This window comes from Mizuhopecten yessoensis, unplaced genomic scaffold (genome assembly GCF_002113885.1).
Source record: "Mizuhopecten yessoensis strain PY_sf001 unplaced genomic scaffold, ASM211388v2 scaffold7907, whole genome shotgun sequence".
Taxonomy (NCBI): Eukaryota; Metazoa; Mollusca; class Bivalvia; order Pectinida; family Pectinidae; genus Mizuhopecten; species Mizuhopecten yessoensis.
The window spans coordinates 215,243-239,123 of NW_018407282.1; the positions used below are offsets into that span (position 1 = coordinate 215,243).

General features: G+C 35.1%; 1 protein-coding gene across 1 annotated transcript in view; it reads left to right on the forward strand.

The window, feature by feature from the left end:
* Positions 1-23,881, forward strand: part of LOC110454566 (titin-like) — a 158,651-nt gene that overhangs the window by 46,386 nt on the left and 88,384 nt on the right. The window contains exons 4-7 of the mRNA XM_021504139.1: positions 13,122-13,354; positions 13,622-13,771; positions 19,842-19,926; positions 23,322-23,367. Coding sequence (XP_021359814.1) covers positions 13,122-13,354; positions 13,622-13,771; positions 19,842-19,926; positions 23,322-23,367 — 514 coding nt within the window. The remainder of the gene's footprint in view (positions 1-13,121; positions 13,355-13,621; positions 13,772-19,841; positions 19,927-23,321; positions 23,368-23,881) is intronic.

Consider the following 23,881-nt stretch of genomic DNA (forward strand, 5'->3'; position numbering starts at 1 on the left):
TAACATATTTTGATGAGATTTAAATAATATTCAATATATTTATGGTGGTTTTATGTTTTGGATGGTTGAGTTGGCCTAGCTGAAATCTTGAGAGAAAAAACCACATGTATATATTATTGGGTAGACCATGGATATTAAATCTCAAGGCCTTCTTTACATGGCTTTCAAAAATTGTGGACCTTCAATTCATGTCTTTGTTAAAGTTAAGATATTTAATTTATAACCAGTAAATAGGATGATATCTACCTAACTGAACTGAATACTTTATATCACCAGTTTAGGAGAATTGGACCTCAAACCTTGTCAAACCTCTTTTGATCATACAGGGTATATATATTGAAATAAAAAACATTGGCAAGTCTTGGTATGTCTGATATTTAAATCCTGGAAAACACTTCAATAAAAATCATGAATATATTTAAGAATGTTTCCAGATATGCAGTTTGGGGTGAAAATTAAAATAAAAAAAATATTATTACAAATTACATCTGTGATCAATATAAGGGAAATCGGGGATAACCATACCTACTTGAGAAGTCTCAGTATGTTTTGGAGAAAGACTCTTGACATTTTGACTTTTAAAATCTTTTTGTTTAAGTTCAGTATATTCATCACATGTAGCAGCTTAACAATGGCATTTTACAGTATTATTTTCCTAAACAGGAATCATAGTGTATGCTTACGAGGCATTTTTAGATTTTTCCAACAAGAGAATTGTTAGTAAGGCCATTTATGCTCTCTAAATTCATTGAGGTCTCGGGGTGAGTTTTTAAGTGACCTGATTTTTTCCCTGAGTGACAATATAATCTTCTATGTTAAATTCATGGTGAAATAGTACACTGTCAAATTACCTGGGAGTGACCATGAAGATGTTTTATTGAAGTCTGACTGGACGCTTGACCGGCTTGTTAGTCATGGTTGTGTACCCTGATCTGGTCAACAGGAACTTGGTCATGATCATACAGGGTATATTGCAAAGCTTCGTTATCGGGATCGTTGATTACATTCTTCTGCTGACGTGAACAAAGTCAATGTCATTTTAAACGAGTATTATTGTTAGTAATTATGTGTTGAAACGTCCAATACATCATAGGCAGTATTTGTTTACGACCCAGGTCATTGAGACTCGGAATTTTCGTCCCTGTGGGCAGGTGAAAAATACATCTCCCATACCTTTAAATTGTATCTGATAATACCACAACAGGTAACTTCCACCTATTCAACAGGTAGAACACTTGGCTTAACGATATGGAAGGGGCCATCTCAAAAGGCATTATTGCAGTGTATAGCGTATATATATAGTTTGTATTGAGTTCAAGACAATTTAAAATTTTAGTCCACATTCAAGAGGTCCCATTGCTTGAGATTTTTTCAGGATTATATAATATTTAAATATTTTCAATAACAAAAAAATCTACAAGAATCTGAATGTTTTCACTAAAATTGAACCCTTTTTGCTAAAGATCAGTTGTTGATATCTAAGATCACACATAGTTACCAGTACATTTAAACTGTTTGATATGGTCTTGTGTTACCGTGGTGACGTCTCCATATTCTATCTTAATTGACATAAATGGAGACAACTATTTGTTAAATCGTAAAAACAAATTTTAAATGCCCCGAAACTTTCATATGATAGATTTTATGATACATTATCATAGTATAAAAATTCAAGTAAGAAAGTTTTTAGGTTAAAACATAAAAACATACTCATACTCTCAAACTACGATTTTATAGTGTTTATTATCACTTTATGATACCTGGGTATCTCATATGAGGGGACATGTTTAGAGACATGTATATAACTGTCAATATTTTTTGACCTGAAGGTGTATTCGTGTTCAGTGAATTTGATGGATGCGATATGAGGTAGGGAAGTTTATTGGGTATATATGACTTAAAATTTTCTGTGACCGATAGGCATAAGTGGTGTATGAGTTTGATATATGAGGTACATGTAGAAAAGTTGATGGGGTACAAATTACTCCTAGGTAGTTTTTCATACCTCTATATACATATAGATAAATTACTATGTAGTCAACCTGTATATTATGAATATCTGTATATATAAAGGTAACCCAATTATTATATTAAAAAATTGTCTAAATGTTGCATACATATATATATCACATACCTGTCTATAAAGGCCACCTCTGTAGAGCAAACATCTATGAATATCACATACTACATATCTCTGTGTAAAGCTCACCTATTATAGAAACACCTTGCTATAAAGGTCATCTCTGTTTGGCAACCATCTATAAATGTAACATAACATTTACCTGTTTATAAGGGTCACCTCAGTGTAGTAACCATCTATAAATATTACACATAACTTAAACCTCTCTATACAGGTCACCTCTGTATAGCTCACATCTATAAATATAACATATACCTGTCTATAGAGGTCACCCATTAATCTAAAGACCTGATTATAGAGGTCACCTCTGTGGAAAATGTCTGTCCATGATCACCTCTATACTTATATAAGTATATGTCTGTTACGTGTTGATAAAGGTCGCATCAGTTAAGGGAGTATCCTGTTTGTAGAGGTTCAAACACATACTTTATTCCCTCAGTATACATTTAATACCTGTTAATAACAGCAACCTCTGAATTGTGAATACCTTTCTAGTGTTTATAACCTGTCAATGAAGGTTAAAATGCGGAAGAGAAACTCTGTCAACTTAGTATATAGCTGATACATTGTAAATATCTATCAAATACTAATATCTCTAATGCTGATCATCATGAAAGTCATCTTTCTAACCTCAGACCTTCACAAAACAGTTAATTTTCCCCTCCCTACCTTTCAAAAACACACACACAAGCTCACACCAACAACACACCCATGCCACAATATAACCCCTAAATCCATTCCAGTTGTCCCCAGTAACTGTTTAATTGTATAAAGTATGGAGTACCGTAGATGATAAAGATATAATACACAATCGCAATATTATGGCAAAAACTTGTATACCTTTGTGCCCAGGGGTGTGCTATAAGTTTGTTTAACTGTTCATGGTGAATATTCAGTCAGGTTTATATAGGGAGTGCTATATAAAAGTGCTTGACCCGAAGATTTCTGTGGTGGGTAAAAGTGTTCTAGTTTATTTCATTATTGAAGAAACTTGATAGTAAGTCAATCGGGAAACAGGTTTTAGATAGAAATTTGATCATGAAATGGGGTTGAGTTCTGTAGTATATTGCATTCTATACTGATACACTTAACATTTTGTCTGTCCAATAAAAACCAGCAAGATTTCTGATTTGATTTGTATATATCTCAAAGGCCTAGAAATGTTACCTCCGGAATATTTTATAAGAGGGCGTTTGACCCTGGGATAAATTATCTGCCGCCTATAGATGTTTGGAACGAGAATCATAGAAATTAAAATATCTATTCTGTTTATTTGATGATCTGCTTTGCATTGCTGCAGTCATTCTTGTTAAAAATGTAAAGCAACAATTTGAACCTTAATATTTCTATTTTAAATGTGTCCTGTTTGGGTGAATTTTGTCCCTTAACTATGTCATTTAAGATTTTGTATTCATTTCAATTTTAGTACGGATTCATGTTTTAAACTTGTGTAATACTGCCGTCACACCAGACTGGCGTCCTTACCGCGTCCTATACTGTCATATTTTGGAGAACGCCGATGGTCGCATTGAGAACGCCAATGATTTTTCTAAAATAAATCCAGATTTCGAGTCAGCCGTCACACCGGAGTTCTGTGCTCTGCGATCTGTGTATGTACACGGCGTTCCCAACACGACCTTACCGCGTTCTTACTGCGTCCTTGGAGTTTCTATTGAGTTTACACGGCGTCACTGCGGCGTCCATACGGCGATCAGCGGCGACCCCACTGCGACCCCACTGCGTTCTTAGCGTTTCTACCACGACCTTACCGCGTGCATGGCGTTCCCACGGCGACTGCAGGGCGACCCAACGGCGTCCTCGCTGCGAGTATAAAACTCCACTGTTNTGGTGAGTACGAGAAATACACTGATAAAGATAGGATGAAATATTGGGTTTTATAGCTCTTCGAGGGCGAACAGTAGGAACGCGCTAGGAACGCAGTGCAAACTCCGTAGAAACGCAATAGTCGTAGTAGGCACCCCGTAGAAACACCATTAACGCCGCAGAGACGCATTGAGAACGTTGTAAGGTCGCGGACAATAGCTCAAATCCCGAAATATCCGCCCTGACATCGCGGTAAGGACGCCATAGACGTGATGGGGTCGTGGTAAGAACCCCATAGACGTGGTAAGGACGCAGTAAGGTCGCCATTGGTTCCCCCGATCCTTTGGCGTTGTTCAGGTTCCTACTGCGATACTACGGCGACCATGGCGACCTCAGGGCGATCCCACGGCGTCCTGAGCCAGGACGCACTCAGGACGCCGAACCTCGGCGTTTACTTTGAACATGTCCAAAGTAAACGCCGTCGCTCTGCGACCTTCGGCCTCCTTGGGGTCCCCACGGCGTCTTGATGCGTTCTCACCACGACCCTACGGCGTCCATGGCGTCCCTTCCACGTCCTGGGTCGCCGTAGGGACGCCGTAGGGATGCCAGTCCGGTGTGATGGCTGTATAATGCTAGCTAGCTGACATATTGTTTCCCCCCACTTTTGACCTGACTACCTGGATTCTATGACAGATGTACAATGTCAGGATAGCTTAATGCATGTTATAGTGAGTGATTTCCAAGGCCGGGTCGTCCATATCCCTGGAAATGTGATGTAATGTGACAATCAATTCCAATATGATTTCTTCTTTCTTTTCTAGAAGAAATGTAAGTGTTTAAACACTGAAATGGAAATCTGCATTGACATTCCATTTCGTGTCCTGCAAAAATGTTGTAGTCTAATTACGAAATATGACTCACAATTTGTCAATCTGTACTCAAGGCTGCCTGCATGAAGACAGAGATCTTATTTCAAACTCTCCTTGGTATCATTAATGAGTCACAGTTTGCAACTGTGATCTGCTGAAGATACATATATATTGTGTCGACAGATATCTACAGATGTATCATCTTTAGGTAGTGGTTTACTGTTTTGTTATTCCTGTTCAAAAGGTCAATGTCACAATTTGAGATCTAAGGTCAACCATCGTCAACCATTAAAATTGATGAGAAATTATCACCTTTAAATTGGTGAAAATCTTTCATTATCAGTGAAATAACGTGCTGTACTTTTGAAGTATAGATATTTTAATGTCTAACAAATAATATAAGAAGATAATACATTGCTTCTATTCCATAAAAGACTATTCAAAGCATTCTGGCTTCAGCAAGACTACATTTGAATACAATTCTAAAACTGGCACAAATTTATCAAAATTTATTACCTGAAATTTTAGAATATAGACAATATTAGGGTAAGGTAGGCTCTTGATTACATTAAGGCCAATAGATAAGAAATATGTCTATATATATATATATTTAAGTGAGTCTGAAATGGTTAGTTTCAATATTCCCTTATTTCAGTTCATCTGTACTTGCCAGTATAATGTTTCTGGACACCTGAAAGAAAAGTTTATTTCCTGTTGACTTTAATTTAATCTACAGTAGTGTATTTTGATTTTGTCAAGAGTAGTTCCAGACTTCCTATTGTGTATTCCTTTTACCACTGTAGACCATAATGGACTTTTCCAGATCATGCATGGTACAGTCTACTAAAGTAACATAGGGGTGAAAGGGTTATGCATTTGACAGTCCCTGTAGATAAATGCTTTGATGTCCTGTATTTCCTTGTACCACTTGGCACACATGTTGTACTAATACCTTAACAATATCTAGTTACCGGTATATATTTTATCAAACTTCCTGGGTCATGCTTGATAAGATTAAGAATAACTGAAAATGTGAAAATGCCATTAGTTTAAAGAAATATTGAATGATTTAAGAAAAAAAATGAAGGAAATTTTGAAAACTGTATGAAGCTTACAAAGTTTCACACCTAGATATTTAATGGGCTACCAGGGTAAATGAAACATTATCACTCTACCTGTCTGATTAGCCCCTCAGACTAGTAACACAACTTTGTGCTAACCGTGTCTCATCTACAAGGGGTGGTATACTTCAATCTTCTGTACGACTTAGTAAATAATGGGCGGATATTTTGTATGTATCATCAGCTTTCAAGTAACCAAGTATTATATTATATAGGTAATTACTATTTCATAATATATAGCTCTCAGCACTATATATTAATACTGAACCAAAATTTGTTCTGATAATTTTCATTTCTGAGCTAATCCTTCGCTTTTATGCAGCATTTATGATGGTCGTTAATTTTCTTTTAATTGTTTTTATATACTTCCTGTATTTTTCTAATCAAATAAAACATAAGGCGACTAAATTACATACAGCATACTCAAGAATAATATAACAAATAGTGTTATTATAGGTGTNTTTCAGTTTCTGTCAGTTAAAATTTTCATTGTTTTCTAAGGGATTTAAAACCCCACTTTTAAGATGTCCTCCTTCCTCGGTCTGATATTGATAAGTATTTAAACAGTGTCAGTTTCACCTCAAGCCTGCTATAGAAATCCCTAGGGGATCAATGGCCTTGTGTAAGCTGAAACTTCCTATACTTAGGTAAACATTTATCCACCCATTGACCAGCTCCCTGGGCGCTTGCCTTCAACCAAGGCATTTGTTTAGAAATTGTCTTAGAATGGTCACTAAAGATCCCTATACAGGCATTATGGTTAAGTGAGAGGGTTCAAGTTTGTTTTGTCAAAGTTTTCATAACATTACAGATATATTGTGCGTGGTTTCAACAAGAAATTCAGTTGATAGGTGATGATTTTTATTATCATTACCGGTACATACGTTTTAATCACAAAATTTATTATATCATATTCAAATCTCACATCATTGCATTATAACAAAATACTGAAAAATTCTGAGAGAAGCATTTATGTCAATTTTTTATGAATATTTCATTGACGATTGAGAAGTTAAATGTGTGTTTTAAACTATTGTGATATAAAAAACAGCTTTAAAAAGTAGAAATGTTCAATATACCTATTTGTTTTTTTTATTTATGAATACATAGAGGAGACTGCTGTCTGTAAAAATCGTAATGTAAGTCTTCAATGTATTCACAACACATACCTGGGTATATTTATTACACACAAAGTACGTTATCGGCTTTCATCTAATCCCGTAGCTTTTGTTGCTACGAAGTGATGTGTTTTTGGGTCCAAATAATTGATTTTCAAACTGTTGCCCTAATCCTTCTCCGGCACGAAAGGTAGCAAACAAAAAACAGTCTTGTATTGTTGGAAATGATCTCGCAAATTTTTGAGACATTTTTGTCAAGTCTGAGTCGACAAAAAGGCAGACTAGGTCAAGACATATTGTATGTAACATTTGTAAAGTGACGGGTGGTTCTGTGTGAAACTCTACGGTGTTAACAAGCTGAAGATAATTATAGGTTATGTGAGTTGTTAAACTTGTATGTGAAAAGGAATTGTATATGTTTGCAATTTGCTAAGTTGACATTAAATTATTTGTGTCAAGAGTATATGGGTTAAGAAGTTCATAATGATTGGCATAAAATAGGTTACTTGATTGTATTGTAGCTACTTTAAAGAATCATACTTTTGCCTTGGAATAAGCTTGGATCTGTCCATGTAAGGTACTACTTTTTCCTTTCTACGGCCCCTGCCCTCCCCTCCCCATCCTCCTAGATGTCAATATCCTTTCAGGAAATGAAAAGAGATGGACAAATTGTCTAAGGGAGATAACTTACAATCTAAGGCAGATCATTCAAAATCTTAAGTAGATCATTTACAATAGTAGATTACTTAACAAAAATACTATCCTAGGGAGATTATTTACAATCTGAAAAGACCATTTTAAAACTGAGAGAGATAACTTACCATCGATTAACATAACACCTTACAATTTAAAGAAATTCCATGAAAATATAAAGGGGAAAACTTGCAATCTCAAGTAGATACTTTACCATATATGGAAGATAAAATATAATCTAAGGTAGATAAATTGACCATATAAGGCAGGTTATAAACATGAAATGGGACAGAATTTTTCTTTTAAGGGAGATGAAATATAATCTCAGGTAGGTGATGTGCTGTATAATGGAGGTGACTTATTTCAGAAGTCCAAGGTAGATATTTTATCATATAAAGAAAACTTGAAAAAGGATCTAAGGGATATAGACTACTTCAGAGAGATAGGTTATCATCTATTACAGATTTACTTTACAATCTCTGATAAGGGAATTCAGTGAGAATCAAAGGGAGATAACTGGCAATATAAGAGGATAAATCTCAATCTAGTAAGATAGTTCAACATATAAAGCAGATGATGAATGATATAAGGAGAAATACTTATAATCTAAGGGAGACAATTTGAAATTTGAGGGAATTAATAAAATCTAAATATTAAGGAGATGATTTAACATATGATGACAATTACTTACAATCTAAGGGAGATAATTTATTCTTTGCAAGTTATTGAAGATCATTTACAACCTAGGGAAGCTCCCTTAGAAATTATTGATCTTGACCTTCATGAACTTTGATTATACCATCAGCGATAACAAGGGGAGATAAATCTGAAATATGAGAGTGTCTTAATATCTATGGGAGATGGTTAACCATACAAGGGAGATAACTGGCAAAAGTGTGTTAAAATCAGGTTTTGGAATGCAGAAAAAACACCTAATAATTGAGATAACTTGTTATATAAGGGAAATACATATGTGTCAACTGAGATTTAGTACACACTATTTATAACGTACAGATATAGCCTGCTAACAGACTAATTTGCATAGAGTCTAGGTATGTAGACAATTTACATATTAATTAGGTCTGTGGGTTTAGGAAATATAGTAATTCCTTTTTTGTGGTTATCAAATGCCATGTCTGATATGTTGAATATATAATAATGTTATTCAGGGGCATTCAAACACAGAAACAAATACTACAATGGAAAAGAAACAATACACTGAGACTATGTGTTCCTGCTATTTTCAAACCACTATGGTGGAATATATTCATGTGCACAATTAATTTTATTATATTGTACTTGATGAAGTCGAGGTTTTTAGGCACAGTAATTACATGAACTAGGGCTAGTTAAACTGCAAAGCTCAAATAATAGGTATTCTAAACTCCAGGTGTGTCATCCCAGGTAAGTCGTTCTTAACGCATCATAAACTTGTTCAGGTTAATTGAAAAAATGAAATGTGACTTTTGTCCATTAAAAAATTATGCACTGGATAATTCGTTTTCAACAAGTAGTCCTAGCTTGTGTACCTAAATAAAAAATGTCACATATTTTCGTTAAATAGGATTGGTCCATTTTGGTTATGTAGAGGAGTAAGACTTGGCTCTGTTTTGTTTCCGTTCCCATTCTATCTTGATAGAATTTGATGCCGTTATTTTCTGTTACAACTTGATAAGGGTCCTTAAGTGTTATATTTCTCAGGCCTGCCAGGCACAGACTGAAACAGATCCTATGTGACATATTTTCAATTGATATGCACTAAAGATTGCAAGAACATTTTTGATTTTTTTTTTCATAACACAAAATATGAAATATAATAGAACAATATTGTGCATTGTTCATTTGCACCAAAAGAACTGAGGTGTCGATTTTTTTCATTCTGACAGTTAGTCCAGTGATATGAATTTACACATCAATCTGAACTTGGTACACAATATAATCGTTCAATTTCACCTATATCTACACACATAAAGCTTAATATGATAACAGGATACACTGCATGGGTCAGCAAGGAACACTACCCCCTTGTGTGATAAACAGTGGTGACACTTCGTCATGTGTTACTTTATAACATAAAGTCTACTGTTGTATCATTTTTCCATCAAATGTTCATTTCAAAATATGTATTGTGATATTTTAAAATTTTGATATTTTAAAAGTACAAATATAGTGCACAATATAGGAATCAAAATAAAGTTTTTTTGTTTGTTAATATTTCATATTTTTTAAAAGGATAACTATAAGTGGGATGTTGAAACGCTAGAGATGCAGTGGAATGCATTCTGTAAATCTTAGGCAACTTGAAAAACTGGTAACTGTTTTGTATCATGGATTACCTTTGGAGTGCATTGCCCCCTGGTATATAACCTCTTTGACTATAGCAATATAATACAAAATTCAAGTTCATTAAAGTTTCATTCAGTGGGTTTCTTGGGTTTATATATTACAAACTGTTTTGGCTGTAACCGTGGTTATAATGATCTGAAGTCAATGAATGTATGTGTACATTCATATTTTCTCATGATATCATATTTTACCTTTGAAATTTCTGCTGAGATCTTGATTTAAAAACAAACTGGTTTAAGTGTCAGATAGGTTAAACTGCTACATTTATATAAACAAACCGGTTTTCGTGCAAGGAGTGGGTAAGAATGTGTTAATGTGAAACAGGAAAAAGAGCAAATGGATTCAAACCAAAATGTCCAATCTCTAGACAAATTCTCTAAAAAATCTGAGCTACCTGGTCACGATAGCTACTAGCCTGGTCCTGCTGCAGACTATAACCAGTATCTCAAACCTTTGTCTAAGTCTTCTCCTGTGTAGACAACATTGTTTTAGATTGAAGGTTCGGGTATCCCCTTGCCAAGTGAACACACTGCTTGAAACAAGGGTTGGTCACAAACACCACTATAATAGAAAGAAAAATGGGTCCAGACTGGGATTCGATCCCAGGACCTCCAAACTCTTGACCAAAACTTTGACCAATTGAGCAACCTGATACTACAGGTGTAAACAAACAGGTTTTATTGATGGGAAAGATAAACATTGTTTTGATGTAAACACCTGTGCATAAGCTTCATTCATTGGATTCAGATTTCTGTGAATTTAAATGTTGTATAAAATTTATTGAGCATTGAATTTCTGAATTGTAAATTTAAGTATTTAAATGTGTTGTGCATTTTTCCATACAGTCAACCTTATTTATGTGCTTTAGCATTTTAATACAAGTTATGTCATAATTACAAGCCATTCAATTTATTTTTATAACAAGAATGTTGGTTTTGATTTTATCAGTAAACTGCGATCAGATTTGTAATGAAATATATATCTTGTATTGAAATCTTAAAAGTTCAAAATATTTTTTTGATTGAATCTTAAAATAACATCCACTCAGAAATCAATTTGGTGAATTAATTATAAAGTCACAAATGTTCTTTTGCAATGCAGATGAATCAAACCCAGTCTTCCATCAAGTTAGTTTTAGTGATTGTCTAAATTTGTTATGCATATGAGATTTTTTAAAAACTTAAAGTCATTTAAATTTGTATATGAAGCAATAGACACCTTCTCAGGAATGTCTGTGTAACTTAATATTTTCTTGTTGTTATCAACTTGATCTTGGGTGCATTTCATACAAAGTGCCAATTTTTAAAGATTTTTTTGTGGACCAGGGGAAATAACTCTTAGTTTTCTTAGTCCAATATCCCGAGAAAATTTCACTGGACTAAAGATTATGCCAAGTTTGAGGTTAATTTAAACATATATACTGTCAAACCTTTTGATGAATCAATATATCGTATCTTCTAAAGAATATCTTTTATGATATTTCGGGATGATTTAAGCATATGAGACAATGAAGTTTTTTTTTAATAAGTTATAAAGCAATTAAATATTATTTTTTTGTGTCAAATAACTAATGCTTATGTACCTTTGTCTAAATTACTTGAAACCAATCAATGATAACCATGCACAAATTAGCAATTTCAGTATATATTTTTCAAGTAATAAAGAATCCTTTAATTAACGCTTTCACCACTGTAGACCATAATGGACTTATTCAGATCAATGCATGGTAGAGTCTATTAAAGCTACATAGGGGTGAAAGGGTTAAGTGTGTAATTCTTGTTGAGAAACTTTGCAAAATGTTTGATAACGGCATTAAATTTTTAAAAAATTGCAGGAATCTTAAATATTTTTTATGTAATATCTAAAAGTTACAATTATGGCTGTATGAATTTCATATATGAGAAACTGTGATGCCAGAAATACACTTTTCAGGTTTTCATGTGTCACTGCCAATTATCAGCATACACTAGGCAGAACTCTCAGTGGTACATGTAGTTGCATGATTATTAGGTTGGAACCTATATTTTGTATTTAATCTCAACGTTTATACAGGAATTTGTGGTATAATACACTTATACTGCCAGCATGACAGCATTATAATGAGGGTTTTATTGTTTTACACTTGTAATAACACCCCTACAGGTCGTGGAACAGGAAACGAATACACCTGCTGTTACCCACTCCATGTATTGTAGGAGACGACTAATGTCGAAACCCCCTGCAGAATTGGGGATTTGCTTTGGTGTCCTAAATTTGGGGACACAAAAGCAACCAAAATAAATCTGCTGCACCCATTACAATATTTGAGATCTTTATCTTTCTTTCTACTTCTAACTACCTTTTACTTCCTAGCGCCTTCCTTGGCAACACCTAAATTTTTTGGCTTTAATATTGAGCGTTCGCCCAGGTGAGGAACACAATGGGTTCTGTTCCCAGGCCGGGACATGTCTAAATCCTTAAAAATGGTAGTTGTTATTTCCTGTTAACGTTCAGCATTTAGGGGAATGTCAACAACTGGTTAACCCGTTGTCAGTATAATGTGACCGGGTGGAATGCTGTGCTAGGTGCCTTCGACATGGTATTTCAGTGAGATAGCACTATGAAGTCGGCATCAGATCTGCACAATCACAAGGAGGCAAGCACACCAACATACCCTGTCTCCTGCATACACACATGCAAGGATGGATACACTACACACATGGAGGCACGTCCTTAAATGACCTTAGCTGTTAATAGGACGTTAAGCAAAATTAAACCAAAGGAAACCACATATAATAAAGTATTTACAAATTCCATGTAAATGTTGAGATTTAACACAAGTTAAAACTATATATACTTTCATTACATGTGTTAAACTATGAAACTTTATTATACTGCCATCATTGGCATCATAGAAAAAAAAGCGATTTTGAAATACAGTATGTTGGAATGAGGTGACAAAAGAAACAAGGGGCATTTTGTCAAAATTTTACTGAATACTGATGACAAATTTTTAATTTGTGTTTTTCAGGAACTTGGCTGACGTGACAAATGACAATGTGCTCAATGTGGATGAGTTTGTGTTGGCGATGCATCTCACACGTGGTATTCTACGGGGGAGGAAAATTCCAAAGGCCCTCCCCCATAACCTCAAACCCAAGTCCTCTACCCTGGTACAGCTCCCCCACATGTCGGACAAGGAGAAGGACGCTTACCTCAGGGTGTTCCAAAGTCTTGACACTAGCCGCAAGGGCTTTTTCGAAGGTCAGTGAAATTCGAAAAGAAAATGATGAAACTGGAATAGAGGGGACATACATTTGATAAAAAAAATAAGTAGTGTACAAGAATATCTATACAGTTTCATTCAGTACAGAATTTGATGTTATAACAAACTAATTAATTATTCCATTTCTGCCATAATGATTTGAATTTTAGATGGGCCGTAAAACAATACCATACCAACTTATTCCATCACTCTCCATTGTAAAGTTAACCTTTGTTAAATGAGGAAATTTAAAATTCTATCTATAGGTGCCGATGCATGCCAGATTCTCAAGTCTTCAGAGTTATCTCCAGAACAGTTGGTAGATGTATGGGACCTGTCTGACCTCAACAAAGATGGCTGCCTGGATACCGGCGAGTGGACAGTCGCCTGCCAACTTGTCAGACTCCACAAACAAGGTTTGTCTGTCTTTGATTTCCCGTAATACTTGACTATTGCTCTACAGGTAAAAAATATAAGAAATGGTAATCATATGAATCACTGCATAACAGTATACTTGAACAAACAAACTGGTCGTAAATACTGGTGCATTCTGTTTGTAGCTGTCACCAATCGAAATGTCACTATAACCAGTATAAATAACTACAATCTCTCTTTTACTACTCTGTGTCTAAATTAGTATCGTCTGTATATCGCCATCTCTGGTCAGTATCTACGATAGGTGTAAAGCTTTCACCTGCCTATCCATCTGCCACCTGTCTATAGCTACCACCTCTGTCTATAGCTACCACCTCTGTCTATAACTACCACCTCTGTCTATAGTTACCACCTCTGTCTATAACTACCACCTCTGTCTATAACTACCACCTCTGTCTATAGCTACCACCTCTGTCTATAGCTACCACCTCTGTCTATAACTACCACCGCTGTCTATAACTACCATGTGCACCTGACTGTATTAAGGACCTGTCATCAATAGCTACCTGCTGTCTATAAATACCACCTGTCAAAAACTACCACCTGTCCAGAACTATCACCTGTCTATAACTACCGCCTGTTTATCAATACCACCTGACTAAATATACCACCTATCCATAAATACCACCTGTCTTATAACAACCACCTGTCCATAACTACCACCTGTCCATAACTACCACTTGTCTCTAATATAACTACTACTTGTCTATAACAACCACCTGTCCATAAATACCACCTGTCGATAACTACCACTCGTCTATAACTACCACCTGTCCATAACTACCACTTGTCTTTAATATAACTACTACTTGTCTATAACAACCACCTGTCTATAAATACCACTTGTCTATAATATAACTACTACTTGTCTATAACAACCACCTGTCTATCAATACCACCTGTCGATAACTCCCACTCGTCTATAACTCCCACCTGTCCATAACTACCACTTGTCTATAATATAACTACCACTTGTCTATAACTACCACTTGTAAATAATATAACTACCACTTGTCTATAACTACCACTTGTCTATGATATAACTACCACTTGTCTATAACTACCTCTTGTCTATAACTACCACTTGTCTATAATATAACTACCACTTGTCTATAACTACCACTTGTCTATAACTACCACTTGTCTATAACTACCACTTGTCTATAATATAACTACCACTTGTCTATAACTTCCACTTATCTATAACTACCACTTGTCTATAACTACCACTTGTCTATAACTTCCACTTATCTATAACTAGCACCTGTCTATCAATACCACCTGTCTATCAATAGCACCTGTCCATAACTATATCCATCGGATGGTGTTTGTAGACAGGAGTTATTGTAGACTACCCATTTTAGTAGGATTTCTGTTACGACTGATAGTATGTTTACCAAACATGCAAGTTCTGCTTTATGGATGTTTTTGTTGTCATATTACAGAGGTTCTTTTGTATACAGGTATTTCTTTGAAGGTAAATAATGCTTGACCTCTAGAGAAATTTATTTGATTGTCAAGTGACTATAAACGTTATTTCAGTTCTTTCACTCTATCTGAGTAAGTACTACAATGTAACATCTCTGGTCAAGTAGCATAAATATTACTTTACTGGCTTTTAATGTCATCACTTCGGCATTAAATTATATAAAAAGTATATATGAAGCCATATCCTAGTCGTAACAGTTTGGGTGGACATTTGTACTAGCAATGCCCAGTTTGCACCATAAATTGCTGTTGAATATATTTCAGATTTCGACAGAAGATTATTTCAGGAATTCCTATATCTAGACAGTTTGGCTATTAACTTTCAAGACATTTGGATAATAAAATTTATTTTGTTCCATGTCTCGTTCATACCTGGAAGCTGCTTATATAAATTGGACACTGATTGATATAGAATCCTATGTAAATCTGACATTCTGTCTCAGTGGCTACATTTCTGTGTTTAATTACAAACCTGTGTCATCACAAAAACCTGTGCGTGTTAAGTGTCCATTGTTTATGTAAGACACTCTGTAAATTGAAACCTGACTTGACTGACATCAACGATTGAATATATCAGAGTGTCAGTTAAGTCAGAGTCCAGTGTACCCAGGTAGGGCCATACATTACAGAGTATCATTGCAAGTGTCTGTAAATTCTACTGCCTCAGCATTTCAAAATAGAAGGTGTTTCTACAATATATATGTAAAAGGTGTGCATTGATTAGGTTGCCTTACAAGCGTCAGCTGTAGCGAATTTCCCTTTAGCTCAGCCGTACAGCATCGGGCTGGAGAGCAAAGGGTCGTGGGTTCGAGCCCCAGCAACGGTACTATCTTTACCTCTTTCTACTACATATATAGTTGATAGATAGATTATGATAATATCATGTAGACTGATCTTTTAAGTCATCATGTCACAGACATTCGCTAAAAATTGTTTTTAAATTCCATAGAAAATTACCAAATCATCTCCTTCACATTTTAATGCATTGAAGAATCTTTATAAACATGTTAAATATGGTAAGGTTTTTTTTGCTTGTTTCTAGTGCAGTGTTTTGTTCAGTAGACATCAGTTTTATTCACGGATATGTCAATGGGTCGTTTGTTTCTAAGTGTAACTCGGTGTAAGTTAGTGTTGCACGGTTTACTTTGCTATCCCGACAAGTTTATATAAACTGTGGAGAAATCTGTTTGAACTGGAGATGAACTCAACCCCTGACAGTCTGTGATTTTGAACTATTGATTTATTGATTTAAATCTTGATTTGTTGTTTGTCCATTTAGATAAGAATGTTGAGTCCCTCCGTGTGTTACTGCAAATAAACTAATCTTAGTGGTGGTCTTGTCTCCCCTGTTTTTAGCGTGAATCTATCGTATAGTGAAAATAGATAGACTCTTTATCAAGTTAGTTAAGTGTCCGTTTTAAAGTTTGGTGGATATTACATTGGATTTGGTCAACAACCAGGTAGCTCATTTGTTTGGAACGTCTGTCTAGGAGGTCCTTGGTTCGAATCCCAATCTGCCCGTGCATTTTTCTTCTCCTGTTGCAGTGATGCCTGTGACCAACCCTTGTTCAAGTTCTTTGCATGGGAATGGGATACCTGAACCTCAGGGTTGCAAATAGTGTTACCTTTGGTGGCAAAGACTTAGGACAATGAGGAAGGAATGTACTGTGAAGCTTGACTGGGTCAATCGTAGCTCATTTGGTTAAAGTGTCTGTCTAGAGTTCGAAGGTCCTGGGTTCGAATCCCAGTCTAAAATCTTGTGAAGGAATCTTTCTTCATATGCCAAAGACTTCATAACTATTTTTGGTTCACTCGAATATTATGGTCGTAGATAAGGGCAAAATTAACACTTTAGATCTAACTTACATTTATGTTAGAGTTATCTCCCATAAAACTGATTTTCATTATTGTATGGTTGAGAATTTCCTGGGTGTTGTCTATGCATACGATCTTGTATACCTTATGTGTTTTAAGATGTAATAAAACATTTTAGATAAACATTTATGAAAAGATATTTACTAAGTTTCAAAGTTTGGAACTCTCTTGAAAAGAAGTTACATTGTATATATGTTAGAGTATTGGTAGCAATAAATCCTTAAAGGCAGGTGACATATGTTTTCCTGCAGCTCTCGTCAGTAATTTTAACCAACAGTTCTGAAAAGGAGAACTTTAATGATAATATTAAGATACACGTGTAGCCATATATCCGACTCCTGTTACTCTGTAAAATTGCACATCTGTTCGGATTGTAGATATATAGCAGTAATCAAAATATCACAAATAAGAATCTTTAATGATACAACATCATAATTAGGTGTTACAGATATTGATCAGCCTTCAGTTTTATAGTCGGGTATGTACTTTTACACACAGGTATTAGATAAAACACCACCCGTTATTAATAATTATAGGATATCTGTCAATAATAATCCAGACACATTCTGACTACTTTATTACCAACTGTATTGGGTGCCATGGTATTTTCTCTGTCGGTTGGGACAGAATCTGCTGATGTATATATTCACACGTCATTTGGTATTGCCTGGTTTTTCGACTGCTGTGTAATCTTAAGATTGGTCAGAGGGTGTATGACGCCAGGCATTGTTCGAGTATCTCAGGAGGGATCGTGTTTACTGGGCCAGATATATATAGAGTAATAGTTATAACATTGGGTATCATTGATATATCATGATCTTGTACTTCCTGAAGGTATGGTTAACTTATAGTAATGCTGTACTTTTGAAAAAAAAATAAAAAATTGTGAGAGAATTTAATGATGCTGCACATGTTGGTATGAAAGAATTACTGCTGATGGCCAAAAAATTGGGAAATAAGGAATGGTTTGAAAATCAGATTCATTTATTCATGGGACTATGAATGATTGGTTTTGTGAAGTGGAGGAAGATGCAGAAGGGCAGGGTATATATACCCAGTTGGAGAGATGGACATTTTATGGCAGATTGTATTGATCAGAGATTTCCGAGGGATGTGTGTGCAGCAATCACATATTCAGGTCATATCGGCTTTCTTACTATAAAAGGACGACACATCTTTATACTCCTCTAAATATTCTGCTTTTGGATTTTACTGTTTTACTGTATTGATTAATATCTTGGCTTTATTGGACAAGCGGGTAGGTGAGCTTGATTTTTGGCATCCTGTTATTGCTGATTGGTAAGGTCGTAAATTCTTTGTAAATGTGTTACGATATACCGAAGATTAATTAATGATCAGATATTGTAGTACAGGATCATAAATAGATTCATAATTTGTAGTCTTGGTATATGATTTCATATACTGTTTGCTTGTGAAACATCTTAAGGATACAGAATATTGTTTGTAAAGCATCTGTAAGATATACAGAATATTGTTTTTGAAGCATGCATCTGTAAGATACAGATTATTGTTTGTAAAGCATCTGTAAGATTCAGAATGTTGTTTGTGAAGCATCTGTAAGATACAGGGTATTGTTTGTAAAGCATCTGTAAGATGCTGAATATTGTTTTTGAAGCATCTGCAAGATACCGAATATTGTTTGTGAAGCATCTGATAGAAAATAATGTTTTTTGCTTGTAAAGCATCTTTTAGATACAGAATATTTGTTTGTGCTCAGTAAAAACCATTCCATTTGAGATAACTTATTGAAAAATACAAAATACAATTATAACTAGATAAAATGTGATTAGAACCAATACTAGTATTTATCCTCTCAGTGAATTTTAACACACAGTTGTAAATGGTATCAGAGCAGGGTTGTGAACCTCCATATCAGAGTCTCAACAGACACGATGTGATTTGGTAGTGATAGGATTCAGTAAGTCTGTCAGTTAGTAACTGACAGTTACTCATCATTTCTTTTGTTTTAGTTAATCACATATGTTGAAAGGATTTAAATCAATCTACAAAAATTTGATAACTGTATTATTACAAATATAAGAGAGAAAAATATGTGTGAATTTAAGTAACAGATTTGATATCATAAAGTTGACCATCCACCCTGACGAACATGTCATCTTAGTTATGCTTGATGGCAATATTTTTATTTCGACATTGGAACCCGTCTATTTAAAAGGGTCCCCAATAAAATTTAGTCTAGTTACGGGGATGTTAAATGATTCTTTGGTGAACCCCAGGGCTTAATTTTGTCAATTGATGGTTTTAGTGGCTAATCTAAGAGATCTGTCATTTAAATGGTGCCTCCATGTCGACCTACAGTACACCACTTTACGTGGTGTCAACGTTCAATACAGATCTACGTAGAGCGTGCCTGTGATGTTGGTTCGGAGAGCTTTCATTTAAAGCAGGGGTGGTTTAATACAGTTGATTGAAAAACTTGCAGAGTATGTAAACAAAAATATCAATTTTAAATATCTCTGTTGTTTTGTCGATGGTAAATGACCTTAACATTTCATATTTCACACTTGACGACTTTTATTGTCACTTTTATGAACGTAATTTAGGCTTTGTTAATTCATTGATAACGTATTTGAAAGGTACACAATGTTACAGAGAGGACAGGTCGATAACGCCAGCGTAATCTTTTAATGTTAATTTCTGTTTCAGGCTATAAACTAGAGGGCAGCATCAATGCATTCACCTACTTACCGGACCGAATCTCACCTAACTCTCTTCAGGCCAGAAAACAAAGGTGAGATTTTGTGAAATTAGTATTTATAAGCCTATAAACTACATGGGAACTTTTGATATTGGGCCACTTTCGGTTCTGTGCACAACAGTCCTGACACTACGATTTCTATATGTGTACAACAGTCCTGACACGACGATATCTATACGTGTACAACAGTCCAGACACTACGATATCTATATGTGTACAACAGTCCTGACACTACGGTTTCTATATGTGTACAACAGTCCAGACACTACGGTTTCTATATGTGTACAACAGTCCAGACTCTACGATTTCTATATGTGTACAACAGTCCGGACACTACGATTTCTATATGTGTACAACGTTCCTGACACTACGATTTCTATGTGTGCACAACAGTCCTGACGCTACGATTTCTATGTGTACAACAGTCCTGACACTACGGTTTCTATATGTGTACAACAGTCCAGACACTACGGTTTCTATATGTGTACAACAGTCCAGACACTACAATTTCTATATGTGTACAACAGTCCTGACACTACGGTTTCTATATGTGTACAACAGTCCAGGCACTACGATTTCTATATGTGTACAACAGCCCAGACACTACGATTTCTATATGTGTACTACAGTCCTGACACTACGATTTCTATGTGGGCACAACAGTCCTAACACTACGATTTCTATATGTGTACAACGTTCCTGACACTACGATTTCTATGTGTGCACAACAGTCCTAACACTACGATTCCTATATGTGTACAACAGTCCTGACACTACTATATCTATACGTGTACAACAGTCCTGAAACTACGATTTCTATATGTGTACAACAGCCCAGACACTACGATTTCTATATGTGTAAAACAGTCCTGACACTACGATATCTATATGTGTACAACAGTCCTGACACTACTATATCTATACGTGTACAACAGTCCTGAAACTACGATTTCTATATGTGTACAACAGCCCAGACACTACGATTTCTATATGTGTACAACATTCCAGACACTACGATATCTATATGTGTACAACTGCCCTGACACTACGATTTCTATATGTGTACACCAGTCCAGACACTACGATTTCTATATGCGTACAACAGTCCTGACACTACGATTTCTATATATTTACAACAGTCCGGACACTAAGATTTCTATATGTGTACAACAGTCCTGACGCTACTATTTCTATATATGTACAACAGTCCAGACACTCCGATTTCTATATGTGTACAACAGTCCAGACTCTACGATTTCTATATGTGTACAACAGTCCCGACACTACGATTTCTATATGTGTACAATAGTCCAGACACTACGATTTCTATATGTGTACTACAGTCCTGACACTACGATTTCTATGTGGGCACAACAGTCCTAACACTACGATTTCTATATGTGTACAACGGCACAGACACTACGATTTCTATATGTTTACAACATTCCTGACACTACGATTTCTATATATGTCCAACAGTCCAGACACTACGATTTCTATATGTGCACAACAGTCCTGACACTACGATTTCTATGTGGGCACAACAGTCCTAACACTACGATTTCTATATGTGTACAATAGTCCAGACACTACGATTTCTATATGTGCACAACAGTCCTGACACTACGATTTCTATATGTGTACAACAGAAGGGTGTTGGTCTTGACACGCCTGTTTTCACAAACTGATTTTTCCTTATGAAAATTACATAATGAGATTTGAATGTATATTTGTTCAGAATAAAATTATTGTCAGGAAAGCCTTTTCTCCTGTAAACAAGATACGTATGAAAGTCTTTTGTTTATGTTTAGCATTAAATATAGGAATTAAAAGTTATTTGCAGTAGCTAGGGTTTCCAGTTAGGCTTTCTTTTTCAAACTTAGGTATCTAGATTCACTTTTTTCACAGTTTTATTAAAAGTCATCAGGTGACTGGTTATTAATAGACAGCTTTTTAAAAAGGACCGATTCATAGCAATGATATACATATAACTTACATTAAAATATTCGTTCAGGTAAAACAGATCACACTTTCAAAAAGTTGTGGGTATTTGTCAGGTGATATTCAGTTCTCTTTAGAATGTATTGTATTTTAAATCTAACAAAACAACCACCAATTGCTATACAGGAAAGACCTGTTCTGAAAGGGAAAGTTACTCTCCTCCAAGTCCATCAACTGATGTAAAGGGCTTGTTATGTTTTGTTAAAACTCATAATGCAATTTAAAAAAGGAGGTTGTAATATTTAAACAATATCTTTGAAGTCCCAAAAATTGAAAGCTGTTAGTTTTCAATTTTTGTTCCTATTTAGAGTCTCAGAAAGATCCTGACTGGAGTGTGTCTTTAAAAGGAACTTGACCCTCATAGATATAATTTGTGCCCTTTTTAGATTCAGAAATTCTAGATATATATTCCTAAGACATGTTCGTGTTTCTTAAAGAGTTTGGTTATCGTATCGATACAGGCTCTGTCATTGACAATGCATCGTCGGGAACTGTTGTAAAAATTGTTATTTAGAATACAGGGTACAACTATCAAAAGTTAATATTACCTGGATGTGTATGGTAAACACCTGATATTTCTCAACAGGTAGGTTATTTACCTGAGAGTGGATGACAAACTACTCGTACCGGACAGATACTTGGCGATAATGTCTGTTGACCAAAGTGTCCTACTTGGTGATAATGTATATTGACCGTCATGTCGATCCGTGGGGCTAAAATTTTAATTGGATTTTTAGATTTCATGGATGGTAATGTTGCTCAACATTTGGTTAGTGTAGATTTGTCTTATTTATATAAAACAGGTTGTCAAGGGATTTGAAAAAAATGTTAAATTTAATATATATTTTTTTTCTGTTGAAATTTTATGGAAAAGAGTTATTACTGGGTACTGATGATTTTGATTAAAAATGAAAATCAGATTTAATATCGTTAATCCAGCAAAATATTAACTGGAACAAAAATTGATCTGGACCATGCAAAATTGTTTAGGAAATGAGTAGCTTAATTAGAGCATCTTAGAGCGTGAGTTTATATTTAACACAGATCCAATGCTGGGAAGTGGGTGTGTTATCAGAGTTCAAACAAGATCGATGGCAACTCAATCCTTGTGTGATAATAGGCAACTGGGTCAAAAACTTTGGATATGGAATGTTGTTGGGAGAATGGCGCAAGTTTGTCAATAGTTCAGCTGGTCTGAGTGTTCCTGATAATGTTAACGATTTACACCTGAATCGTTTGATGATGACAAGCTACCTGTGTTGTACAGGTGTTGTATTATGGATACTTAAGGATAGCGTGTTGACCCCTATATTTATGTGATAAGGTGTAATGCTATTATAGGGACTGGCAGGTCCTATCCCCCCTCCCCCCTTTAACCCCTCCCCACAGACAGCTCAAAATTAATCTTTTCACGTTTTCTGTTTCAGAGTGAATGAATATGACAGTTACAAGCAGAGGCTTATGTCCATCAAGGTAAGGCTATATAATACAGTTTTTCATGCATTTTTACAATATTTTACGTTTTATAAATATAATAATAATTTCTATGAACCTCTGATATTATACTGCCCATGATTTATTCTTGAAATAACATACTTATGAGAGTGTTGCTGTAGGAAATATTATAGAAGCGAAAATTTTCGCAGGTAAAAATTTACTCATTGTGACTCTTTGCACAAATGGCACTAATGAAAATGTTCACATTGGCAATGAAATCTATTTAATCTTTAAATAAATATGTGCATGCCTATGTCCACACAATAAACACCAGTATTTCTACGCCATGAAAATTTCCACTTTTATGTTGCTGAAACCACTTATCCAAAACATTTACATTCTATGTGAACAAAATTAGTCTATCAGGCATCTTTGGAATTTTTCTCTTAGCTCATTTATCTTCTCCAGAGCTATATCATAGTCAAAAACAAATATTTGTAAATGCCTTGGCTTATTAACTTTTTGCGCTAATTTTGACATGAGTTATGTC